Source organism: Brienomyrus brachyistius, chromosome 17, assembly GCF_023856365.1.
Source record: "Brienomyrus brachyistius isolate T26 chromosome 17, BBRACH_0.4, whole genome shotgun sequence".
In the NCBI taxonomy this organism is placed as follows: domain Eukaryota; kingdom Metazoa; phylum Chordata; class Actinopteri; order Osteoglossiformes; family Mormyridae; genus Brienomyrus; species Brienomyrus brachyistius.
Window position 1 is genome coordinate 12,798,510 of NC_064549.1, and position 12,936 is coordinate 12,811,445.

Genomic DNA, 12,936 nt, shown 5'->3' on the forward strand with positions numbered 1-12,936 from the left:
ATGTGTGTGTGTGTGTGAGTGAATGGTGTGTGAGTGTGCCTTGCGATGGGCTGGCCCCCCATCCTGGGTTGTTCCCTGCCTCGTGCCCATTGCTTCCGGGATAGGCTCCGGACCCCCCGCGACCTAGTAGGATAAACGGTTTGGAAAATGGATGGATGGACTAGCACATACTGAAATTATGGTGCTTACATATCCTGTCCTTAAAGCAAAGGGGTGGGGCTCAGGGGGGAGGGCCAATAATACAATTTTCCCCGGATAATATAGGAGAAATCGTGGCCTGTATTGATTCAGAAAGGAGCACAGTATTTTATTTTTCAGTGTTGGTGGCAATTCAGAACAGAACAGAACTGTCCTTTTCAATAACGCTTTAAACCAATCAGGATGAAAAACAAAGAAAGAAATGATTATAGTAGTATGTATGATTATGCCAATTGATGTTTTTCCTTGAAGTGGAACCTGATACATGTAACGCTGATTACATAATGATAAGGGAAACCAATCAAGTAATCATAAAAACGGTACGAAAACAGACGTTAACTTTACATCTGCATAACTCGCATGAACTTCTGGGAAGAACCAATCATGTGAGACCTTAATGGTGACCACACTCATTCCAGTTTTAACAATATCGATTGGACTGAGCAGTTCAGATCTTACTCTATAGCAGAATATGCATGCATGTCAGAAAATCACTTTCATGATTTACGCAGCCAAACTGAATATCGGCATCTTGTGTGTTATGAAGGGATTTCCAAGGTAGCATTCCACTCTGTAACCGTCTTTTCTGAAATAAAATAAATCAGTGTATGGCTAATACAATAAAGGTGAATAATAGATACATTTTATTTTTATTTTGTTGACTGTATTTTATTAATGTGTGCCGCAGAGGAGAAGGAGAAATGAGAATGTTTTTTTTTTCCACTGTGGGTAACAGAAAAAAAAGTCTTGGTCTCATGACTTGTGAGATGCTGTGGTCTGAGACCGACTCAAGACCAAGTATAAAACGGAAATGCTTTCAGTTCCATGAGAAGGCTAAGTGAAAAACTTGAGTACTGTACTTCAACCCTGCATATAACTAAAGATAAATAAAAAATAAATTAGTGAATGTACAATACCACTCATTGTGCCCGGCATTTTTTTTTTACCATTTTTCCATTTATTTCGAAAACAACAGATTTTTAATTCTTGATAAGCACTGAAAAGTTTAGTGAATACATATAAATTAAAATATGAATGAAATAAAACAAGTTTCCTTTATAATATGGAAAGAGTATGTAACAGTTGAAAAACATGACAGTCATGGGCTATATATTCTGTGTGAACCTTCGGTGACTCATGACCACCGTACCCTCAGATCTGCGATATCAGGTACAGTACAAATGCGACTTGTTCTAGAAAAATGGAGCCATGCGCTGAGCTGCTTTCTGGGCCGCTGGTTCTGATGGTCTCACGCTCACTGTGGGCTGTGGGGTTGAGCCTTCCGGCAGCTTCTCCTGACTTCCGACCTGGCATCCCTCAGCAGGCCCTCCAGATGCCACAAATCAGATGCCTTCCGGTGTTTCTCAAGCTGCTCTGGCACGTGTTCCTGCCCAGTAAGCAGTGGCATTGACATTATTATGATATATTTTTACTCTGCTATGGAATAACCACCATGCCGTAGAATAACCTTGTATCCAAAGTATCAGTTCTGTCTCTCGATACAAACATGCAAACAAATAAACATGCATGGGGGGGCAGGGGGGGGTTAATGGCCTTTCTCAGGGGCCTACAGACCTGTGATTGTTCTGCACAGGCTGGAGCTTGAACCAGTAATCTTCTGATCACAGGCACAAAGCCCACGGAGCTAAACACCCACCCCCGAGGGTATATCTTTTGATGTGAGCTTGGTAGCTATGACATATTGGCCCTTACACATGTTATAACAAACTTTTTCCAAGCTGCCTTACATTGTCGGGGAGGGGTCTGCATGCTGAGCCCTGCATCCTGTTCACCAGCAGGGAGCTCAGGCCTGACTCAGACATTTTGCCCTGATCAAGGTGAAGGTCTTCCTGCCCAGTATGCTGTAGGCCGTCAGCTGTGCGGGTTGCCATTTTGGACTCAAAGCCTTCTGTGAGTGTGAACTCCAGCATCTGACAGCAGAACAGAAACTGTTAAAGACAAACTGCTAGCTACTGTAGCTCAACAAGTATAGCATTGTGGTTATAGTGCAAAGGTTGTGGGTTCCAAGCCCAAGGAGTACACACACGGTACTCTTCCTTTTTACTGTCAGTCACTTTGGTTAAAACCCTCAGATAAATGAAGTAAAATGTAGAAACGGAGCCCTTGAGGTAATTTCAAAAGTACAAGACTATTCACGATACCCTGAAGAAGACCCGCTGGAACTGGTGGTCGTCTGTGCCCATGTCCCCGATGATGATGTGTGACACACAGTGGAGAAGCAGCAGCAAAAAACTGCCTGCAGATCGCAGCCGCTGACGGCGAACAAAAAGGGTGCCGCCAGACTCCTGCGCAAACAGCCCAGAGGTCACTGCTGCAGTGTGACACGTGCAGTCCAGTGTTCACTGTGACAGTATATTTTGATTTACTCACTCTTTTGAAAAAGATGCAACTTAATTGCAATCAATTTACATGCTATGCATCTTCATTCATATGGTAAGAAGAAACACCAGCGTATCAAAGTTGAATAAAGAAAACTGAAATGTCCAGTCTCAAAAACGTAAGCAATTACCAGATTAGTGCAAACCAACTGGGCTGTGCTTATTTCTTAGTTCAGTTCTCAATAGTGAACTTTTCAATCAAATTAAATGGAAAAGCATTGACATGCATAATTTTCCCACTGTCATACAGTTGACAGCTGACTAAAGTGTCAGTACATTTCATCATTTTTGACATTATAGATAGATTTTTTATCAAAGTCACGTTTTTGTTAAAAAATCTTTGTTGATGAATATTCTAAATTTCATATAAAGTTTTCAATAAAATGAACACGGGCCCAGTCATATAGATCTCTGACAAACAGAGGGGGGAAGAACAGAAGGAGTGATAGTTACAGAAACCTGCTTGCAGGAAATGAAACTCACCTCCTTTGAGTTACTAATCAAAACATTGTACAATAATGAGCTCATCGGTGCAGGAGAGAATTTGACACAACTTAATGATTTAAATACAAACATCTATTTATTGCAGGGGATGAATGAAGCCAGTATAATACTGGGGGAGACACATCCCCTAGATCATCCTATAAAATGCTGTCAGAGCTCCTTTCTCATCTAGTACCATGGAAGAGTGAAATGAACAGGTAGGTAAAACTAATGCCAAAAATGTCACAGGTTAGATAACAGTCAGTGGACCAGGTTTCACTTCGCTTTCTCACATGACTCCGACTGCACATATTCTAATAAAAGAGAGTTTCGGCGCTGAGAGGATCCGGCAGCACTTACTGTACGAAAAGAAAACTGCAGTGTTAAGAGGATCTGATTGGTCTATTCTAGGAAAAGAGAACTGAGAAAGAGAGAAAAAGACTCTTCGGACGCAGCCCTAAACTATGATTCATCAAAACTGTAGCTGTTGGACAGAAGAACTCACATTTACCTCTAAAATACTTTGGTATAAAGATAAGGTTATAGTCTACAGAAAAACTGCAAAGTGCCCAGGTGTTTGGGTGCCAAACAAGCCCACGTCATTACCACTGCACCATGGCTGGTATGAGGCATGTGGTAGTTGCAGAACAGGCTTATAAATTACTTTATTAATTCCACGGGAAGCAGTAAAGCTGTAGCGTGGCCACGGGGCAAGAAGTGTTTTGACTTACTTTTGGTTTGTCTTGCAAATTGAAATGTCGTATATATGCCTTTGTGATTTGCCTCATTTTAGAAGTTGGTGAGGATCAGAACATTGTTATCTGTGCCCTGAAATGTAAGATCACAGACCTGAAAGAGGGTTTTTTTCCTTTCTTATTGTAGGTCAGCCAGAAATTACTTCTTGTGGCAGGATGAAGAGTCACACGGTTTTTAAGCACAACCCACAGAGAGCCATGGGAAATTCCTAACTCTAGCGTAATGGGTAGTAAATTAGTAAAGTAAAAGACCAACGAAAATGCATAGAGAACATGCATCGGGTCATAGACCTGTGATTGTTCTGCACAGGCTGGGGCTTGAGCCAGCAATCTTCTGATCACAGGCACAAAGCCCACAGAGCCAAACACCCACATACCACAAAAAAATTATGATTGCGGTGTGACAGGAATTCAATCAACTGTACCTGGTAGAAGAAAGAGTTACAGAAGGGGTTGCCATGGTAACTGTTAGGGGGCAGGCTGGCTGAGATCTGGAGTGTGAGAGCTGGCGCCTGTGGGTGAAACCGCCGTGTAAACGATTCGGCAAACAGGACGTTCAGCTCTGTGTGCCGACTATCTAGACCACCTGATTGTGATTAACATGCTTGGAACCTAGCTTAACTAGTACACTGGTTAAACATGTGTCTGACCTCAGCGCGGGTGTGCAGCGCCTGCAGCAGGGACACCCCGTACTGGTACAGCAGGACCTCCCGCGTGTTCAGGCAGTCCGGGCTCAGGGGGACCAGCTCTCCCTCACACTCCCACTGGGCATCCAGCAGATCGATGAAGGGGCGTCTTCCACCTGCGGCACGCAGCCATAGTCTTACACCAGCTCTTATTTACACTTTCACATCGACACCCACAACTTACCATGCCATTTTCCCGGTTATTTTAAGTTTAGTTGTTCAAACAACAAATAATCTATGTTTTTCTGATCAGTTTTTTTTTTGTTTCACATTTTTTGAAAGCCTCGTACTGTCGGATAGATTCTCTTTCTGGGGAAAACATAGCTCCCCTCATTACTACGGTATCAAGGAAAAAAGTTACAGCTTTGTTAAATCACAGTAGCTGTAAAAGTCACCAGGCCGAACCCCACATCCACTCACTGATCCCCAACCCGGAGAACAATGAGGATCCCGATACTGCCTGAGGCCACAAACAGCTGGATCTGTCCCCATGCAGTACTGGTGAAATCCCTGCCATTCCGGACCAGTTACTGATTTCAAAATGTCAATAATTCTCTAACATGATTATCTTAATTTCACAAAATAGTTTGAATTGCCTTCCTTTCCTTTTGTGGTTTTCCCCCAAGCAATTACTACACAAAAGCATCAATCCATTGCAAATTTTATTTTTGTTTTAATTAAAATGTCGAGTGAAATTTCGCAGTTTGTCTCTGGCACAGAAAGCCCTGTGAGGCCCCCAGTACATTCTTTAATCGTCAATATAACTACACACAAACCTAAAATGAAATACAGCATTTATTAAACCGTCAACTTGATTCATTATTGCCTTGTAGTTAGTAGTGGCTAACATATCTGTGATGACTAACAATCGGCGAGGCCAATACCATGTTTACTAAAAGGTCTTCATGACTGACATTCTGTTATTTAAAAAAAAATATATATATTTTTTATTTGAACATATGCACATTTTTCCAGTTGCTCACTTGGTTCTTTGCGTTCATTTACATTGGGCTAGAAATGTGTGGGAGACAATGAGCCCAATTTTCCTCTGACACAAAGCGTGATGCAAAATGGTTTTGCTAGTTGCTCATTTGCACGCCATGCCCACACGTTGGGATTTTCTGCCCACTTTCCACTGGAAATTATCAAAACTCACAATGCACTGTAATTGAAAGGACAGTTGGATTGCTGAAAATGCATTTCAGATATTTAGATAAGTCAGGTGGAATATTACAGTACATCCCTCAAAGGTCACGGCATTCTCTGTGGCATGTTGTGTGTGGTGTAACATTGCCATGCGTGACGGATGCCTGTTGGACATAAATGAGAACACTTGAGGACTTTAGAAGGTGTGATGCTGAACTGCATGTGCCGATGCCAACAGTCTATGCTGGCAACAGCTTGGGCAAGGAGGGATCAGCTGGCAGAAGAGCTGAATCGTCTGTAGCCTGGTAAGGAATCTCAGCTGTGAGATGTAGAAAAATAACAGCCCAATAGCATTTTATTTGAACATTTTAAAACACCTTAAATCTGCAGGTTGTTTGAACAAAGATTAAACTTTTATTTAAATTTTGCAAAGTGCAGACCAAAATTAAACACACAAGCTTAATTATATCCCCGTTCTCAGCCGCTGCTCTCGTTCAACAGTGATCTTTCGTTTCCCTGTCTTCTGGCACCATTAAACCACTTTTGATGCTGCAAGAATGATCTGGCGATCCTAGAAAATGAGGACGCATTGGCTGCTGCCCCATCCCATGCCTGCTCCACTCTAAAGGCGTTTAAATGCAACAGCGCCCTTAAAAGACATGTAACAGTCAAAAAGCAATCTGGCTTGCCAGGCAAACGCACCATTGTAACGGCCGTAGACCATGCGCCGCTCCATTTTAAAGGTGAGGTTATGCGCCGTTCCGATTTGTTCATTACATGTTACGCCCAAAATACGCCTCTGAATGATTAAGAGAGTTAGGACAATCTTTTTGCACCTTGCGCTCTCGTAGAGTCTGGTTCTTTTTGTAAAGAACGCTGACTGGCCAGCCACATGCTTACCAGACAAAGACTGCTACGAGAAGAACTGACCTTTACGCAACAGGTACAGGAAGATATTTGGAATGTATGGATGCACTGCCATTGTCATGTGCAATTGATGCACAGCAATGTTAGCTAATAAAGAAAAATATATATGCATTACCTGTTACACTTCTCCATGTCGACATCTGGTGGGGCCAGGCCCCTGATGTAGAGACACCTCAGAAATCTGCTAACATATTTGGCTTGAAAGTGCTGAAATTCTGCCTTTCAGGTACAGTTTGCTGTTGCTTGCATGGTGTGCTGATGTAAAGGAGAAGCCGCACCTGTTCTGTGGGAGCTGCGGCAACCTCCCAAGATGCTCTTCTCCACAGCCAAGCTCCTCAGCTGCTCCTCCAGGTTCCTCAGCTGCTGGAAGAGTGGAGATAGTGGCAACAGCTCCTCCCAGTCCTGCACTGGGACAGGAGAAGCACCACTGTTAGAAATCTGGGCGCTAGTCCCTGGAGATCATTCAGGCCTCCCCCCCTCCCCCACCCAGGTCTCTCTGATCACATCACCATCATGCTGAGACCTGCATACAGACCCAGAGTGAGAACCAGCAGACCAACACAAAAGCAGGTACTGTATGTGTGTGGCCAGAGGGGGCCTCCAGTGCTCCAAGGAACTGCTTTAGCACTACGGACTGGGACATTTTTAAACAAGCAGCCACTTATAATGACCTCGCAGACATGGAAGAGTACGCTGAGGTGCTTACAGCATACATTGCAAAATGTATTGATGATGTCACCCACTGCAAAAAATATCACTGTTCGTTCTAACCAGAAGACGCGGCCGACAGGAGAGGTCCACAGGCTTCTGAGGACTCGTGACGTAGCGTTCGGAAGCAGTGACACTGCAGGACTAGCAACAGCCAGAGGCAACCTGTCCCGCGGCATCTGGGCAGCAAAGCGACAGCAAGTCGTTTATATCAGGACACTTCAGCAAGACCAGAGACGCTCAGTCTCTCTCCAAACCCTCACGAACTACAAACCTCCACCACAGACCTGCGCCAGTGACATCTCACTGCTCAACTGCCTAAATGACTTCTCTGGCCGGTCTGAGACACAAAGCAGCACTCCAGCATGTAAAGCCCTGTGCCCCACTGCTCTCCCTCACTGCTCTCCCTCACTGCTCTCCCTCACTGCTCTCCCTCACTGCTCTCCCTCACTGCTCTCCCTCACTGCTCTCCCCCACTGCTCTCCCTCACTGCTCTCCCCCACTGCTCTCCCTCACTGCTCTCCCCCACTGCTCTCCCTCAAGGACATTTTCTACACCTGCTTCAACTGCCGAAGCATCAGCATCCTTTACTCTCCCTCTTCAGCCTCCTCCCCTCAGGGAAAAGGTACCGGAGCCTCCAGACCAGCTCCACAAGACTGTCCAACAGCTTCATCCACCAAGCTGTCAGGATGCTGAACTGTCTACCACCCCCCCCCCCCCTCTTGCCCCCTGCCCCTAACATGAGAGTCACTACTTACCAAGTACCCTACTGTAGCCGCTACCATATAAAGTCTCAATATTACTTCTGCTGCTGACTGTCTTGTTACTGAACAGAATTTCGATTCCCAGTATGTTATGGACATAGAGTGAATTGACCATAAAAGGCTATTTGACATGATTTGATTTTATATAACTGTCCCTGGGTTTAGAATGTCCGACTTACGGACAACTCTGACTTACGAATGGACTCCCAAAAAGCCTGTTATATTAAAAATTTGGGTTAAATACAATGGTTTGTGATAAGGTACGCATGCATTACTTTGTGACACTCATGAAAACATTGCGTGGCTTCAGCGGTTCCTCGGCTCGAGGTATAGTACTGTACTGTAGTTACATGTATTATTACTGAATAATTAGTATTGCCATTATGTATTCTACAGTATTACTGTTTTTCTGACTGACAAATTCGACTTAAAAACCGACTTAGGGAATGGATCTCGTTCCTAACCTGGGGACGGGCAAGTTTCTTTTATTACTTTTAAATAGTTATTTCACTTTCACTTCATAAACGTGCCTGATTGCGGCATTTTCCAACACATGTCTTTTAAGGGCAGTAAAGTTATATTTTTATCTGCCAGCAGGGGGAGACAGATGAGTGGATTCCTTCTTAGCTAGAAGCACATCCGTAAACGGGCAGCACATTAATACACATTGTGACAAAAAGTAACAAAGCCTTACACTTATACAATTACAGTTATAGTATTATGGAGTGAAGTTGTGGTTCTGCAATGCGACACATTATGTGAATTTGCTTAGCAATGACTGATGCTGGTTTTATTGTACAATAGTGCCCTTTAGTCACATGTACACAGTAGTGCTTCACACAGGAAGCTTTCAGGTGTGAATGGGTTTATAAAAGGTGTCACAAAATATAAATGCTATATAATGATTAACATAATAGGGAAGTTTGTGTGGATGGAGCAACAGGAAAAGTGTGATGTTGATAGGTATCTAATCACCGGCGTTTAAGTGTTAATGTCTGTGAGGTCATTATAAGTGGCTTGTTTTGTTATTTAAGGAAATGTAAGAATTATACAATATTTTCTAATAACTAATCAGATAAGAGAGCTGGGATCTGTCATTTCCATGACTAAAATACATTATTTTCTGTATCAGATAAGACATTTCTGCATGTAATTACTCCAACTTTAAATTAAATTTTTAGCGCCGTCTCTCCTCTGATGAAGAACACTCAGAAATGTTATGAAAATGTTCCTTAGATGTCTACATCCCTGCAAACACTCATGCTCAGAATGTCCATTAGAGGTTTGATGCTCATTTACACAGCCTTAGATGTCACTGCACCTGTAATACACATCCGTCTCACCTTTTCCTTGGAGAACAGTTTGCGGGGCTTTTTTCTGGCTGTCTTGTGAGTAGAGCTGATTGGCCCAGGGGTCTAAAAACTTTGACTTGTCCACTGCCTTCAGAGAATGGGTAGAAGTACCTGCACCAAAGTGGGACAAATCAAGAGGGAGATCAGTCCCTTCCAGGCTTAGACAGAAGCTTGTCCTCAAGAGTTTTTCCTTAGAAATTTAGAGATGAGATTTGAACCTGCGGTCAGAGATCTGTATCGGCTATCAATGGGCAGAGACTGATTATGACCAGAGATGGTAGGGTACCTGGGCTCTCCTTGTTTCCCAGCTTCTGTTCCTCCAGCAAGTAGAGAAGCCGCTGTAGAAGGGGAAGGACTCTGTGCTGGACAACGGCCTCTGTCCCCTGTGTCTCTGAGGGGCCTCGGATGTAGGGCAGCCCAAAGTCTTTGTACCAGAAGGAACCTGACAAGACAGCCTGGAAAGAAAAGACCAACAAACCGCAAGAAAGATAAGAAAAGATAAGATTACCACTAGGTTACAGTATATTAATGAGGCGGGTAGCATTACCACATGACTGAACACCATTACCGAAAGACAGATAGCATTACCATGAGGTGAGTAACATTACCACACATCTGACAACAACATTACCAAAAGACAGACAGCATTACCATGAGGCGAGTAACATTACTGTATGCCTGACAGCATTACCTAAAGACAGATAGCATTACCGTGAGGCGAGTATCATTACCACACATCTGACAACAACATTACCAAAAGACAGACAGCATTACCATGAGGCGAGTAACATTACTGTACGCCTGACAGCATTACCAAAAGACAGACAGCATTACCATGAGGTGAGTAACATTACTGCTACCATCATAAAAAAGCAAATAACTTAGATAGTAGATTGACCACAAGGCAGGGACCATCATCATAAGTATCATTTCCGTAACGAAGGTACAGTATTATTTCCAGAGTTGGCAGTGACCTGGGTGTTGGCTGAGCATTACCTTTGCTGTGTCCATGCGGAGCTGGTTATGCTCACGGACACAGTGCTGCGCAGTGAGGGCCACTTCCAGCTCCACCAGCCTGCTGTTCAGCTGCTCCCACTGTTCCTTCAGCCGTAGGGGACGCTCCTGCAGGACAGAAGACCGAGACCAATAGGATATAGTGACAAAGATACACTGTGCAGTCTTAGACAATCATGGTAAAACATTAGACAGTCAACAGTGAAATGTTAATGCATAGTAGCAGAGGTAGAAAGTTCTGGTCCAGAAAGAAAAGTTCAGACCAAGATTTTGTTTCAACCAACTAACTGTGTATAAGGGATCACAGACTACTCAGCTCGTTGGTTGAAACAAAATCTTGGTCAGGATTTTTACTTTCTGGACCTGAAATTTCCTCCTCTGCATAGTAGACAGTACTCGGTGTGGGAAATGGTATGAAGTCCTGCCAAGGATAGTGGCAATGCATCCCTCTGCTGGAGCAGTGAGGTACTGCAACCATGTCTCACCATGCTGTGTTGCACCATCCATCTGTCCCGCTCCTGCTGCAGCCTGTCTATAGCCACACTGATCCTCTCCAGCCCAGCTGCCAGCTCCTCCTGCCACCCGCCCTGCCTGTCTCGCTGCTGCTCATCATCTGGGAGCCATGGAGGGGACCTTGCCATTTAGAGAGCTCGGTCGACTCATTCTGCTTTAATTTGATTCAGTAATTACAAAGCAAACCGAAGGGACCTTCTGAAAAACAGAAAATGACTAAAGATGACACACAGGCTGACACACACACATGCACAGTCCAGGTATTCATATCTTTATGGGAATTTTCCATTAATTTCTCATCTCAACTATGACCACCTTAACTCCCACCCAGCCCTGACCTTAAGCATAAGTAACTGTGTAAGTAAGACGTGTTCTCCTCACATTTCATAATTATTCATTTGGATCCCCCCACATTTAACATAAATTATTACTTTTATGCCAGTGTGTCGACCCCCCACATTCACAATGCTTTTGACGCCCCTGCTTATGGGGACTAAAAATGTCCCCACATGGTAGCAAGTTACAGGTTATCATCACATTATGGGGAAATCTGGTCCCCACAATTTAATAATTACAAAAACACGTGCACACACACGCACACGCACACACACACACACACACACACACCAGCCCTCACATGCCCCCCCCTGACATGCAGCCCTGCCCTCACCTCCTGTCAGGATGAGAAACACGGGCACCGGCAGCAGCAGGTGGAGGTACGAGCATCCCTCAGCACTTCTGTGCGCTTCTGCTTCTGTCTGCTGGTTCATCTCTGCCACAGTGGCCTGAAACTGCCTCTCTCTCTCCCTCCACTGCAGCTGCAGAGATGTAGATACAGCACACCCTCATTAGACCCCCACCTTACTGAGCACACCCTCATTAGACCCCCACCTTACTGAGCACACCCTCATTAGACCCCCACCTTACTGAGCACACCCTCATTAGACCCCCACCTTACTGAGCACACCCTCATTAGACCCCCACCTTACAGACCGCACCAGCAATAGACTCCCACCTTACAGACCGCACCATCAGTAGACTCCCACCTTACAGACCACACCAGCAATAGACTCCCACCTTACTGTTCACACCATCAGTTGAGCCTCAATAGACCACCACCTTACCACCATGACCACAGTATATATGCGCCTAGCTGCCCATGCCATCCATGCTCACAGTGTCCCTCACTGAGCACTGCTCTCACAGAGACACTTACCTGACAGTCCTGCACATGCTCCGTGGACTGGGTGGCTGCCTGAAAGCAATGCTGTAATGATCTGTCAAGGTCTCTGAGCAGCTCTTCTTCCTGCTGTCCCTGCTGCACCCAGAATGTGCTCCTCAAAGAACACTCTCTTTGCAGAATGTCCATCTGCAGGCAAATATATATGAATAGAAATACACCTTATACGTAAATGATTATATTGATGATATCCACTGTGAGATGCATAGTGATGTCATTCTGACTATGTCCTCTGTGAGATGCATAGTGATGCGATTCTGATGGTGCAGTGACATGGTTCTGATGATGTCCTCTGTGAGATGCATAGTGATGCGGTTCTGATGGTGCAGTGATGTGGTTCTGATGGTGAAAAGTGATATGATTCTGACTGCTGATCCCACCAGCACCGTGTCTTTCCTCCCTTCAGCCAGCCTGTCAGATGCAGTAATGGGAACGACGGATTTTCTCAGTGAGTCGAAACGAGCCCCCACCACAGGCCCCACGGCACCGCTGTCAGGGTCCACGGTCCGAGAGCCAATTCGAATGGGAACCAGACCTTTGGAGGACAGACACCACGAAAGGCTCAACGCTAAACTCCTTCTGTAATGAAGCTGCAGGTTGGGCTCTATGTGGACGTGGCACATCTACACCCACAGTCTCACACACACACACACACACACACCTCCTCCATTGGCATCCTCCATCGTCCCTGCCAGGGGTACCATGCGACCCGAAGCCCAGTCCAGCTGTGACCCCAGAACTGGGACTCGTA

The 12,936-nt window shown here is 44.8% G+C and overlaps 1 protein-coding gene across 1 annotated transcript; it reads right to left on the bottom strand.

The window, feature by feature from the left end:
- Positions 1 to 281: 281 nt before the first annotated feature.
- LOC125712356 (uncharacterized) lies at positions 282 to 12,916 on the bottom strand. The gene is made up of 14 exons (XM_048982302.1): positions 12,847 to 12,916; positions 12,566 to 12,720; positions 12,162 to 12,314; positions 11,616 to 11,763; positions 10,918 to 11,045; positions 10,415 to 10,540; positions 9,705 to 9,873; positions 9,410 to 9,529; positions 6,873 to 7,001; positions 4,486 to 4,637; positions 4,261 to 4,347; positions 2,361 to 2,504; positions 1,947 to 2,129; positions 282 to 1,585 (listed from the first exon to the last, which is right to left on the bottom strand). Exons 1-14 carry the CDS (start codon positions 12,887 to 12,889, stop codon positions 1,454 to 1,456), a joined length of 1,869 nt encoding a protein of 622 aa, XP_048838259.1. The 5' UTR covers positions 12,890 to 12,916; the 3' UTR covers positions 282 to 1,453.
- Between the last annotated feature and the right edge of the window lie 20 nt (positions 12,917 to 12,936).

What these genes read in the sequence shown, in the direction of transcription:
- LOC125712356 (XM_048982302.1), bottom strand. Translation starts at nt 12,889, where the DNA reads ATGGTACCCCTGGCAGGGACGATGGAGGATGCCAATGGAGGAG. An exon ending in GGAGGATGCCAATGGAGGAG is followed by an intron (nt 12,721 to 12,846) that starts GTGTGTGTGTGT and finishes TGTCCTCCAAAG; the next exon opens with GTCTGGTTCCCATTCGAATT. An exon ending in GGGAAACAAGGAGAGCCCAG is followed by an intron (nt 9,530 to 9,704) that starts GTACCCTACCAT and finishes ACTTTGGTGCAG; the next exon opens with GTACTTCTACCCATTCTCTG.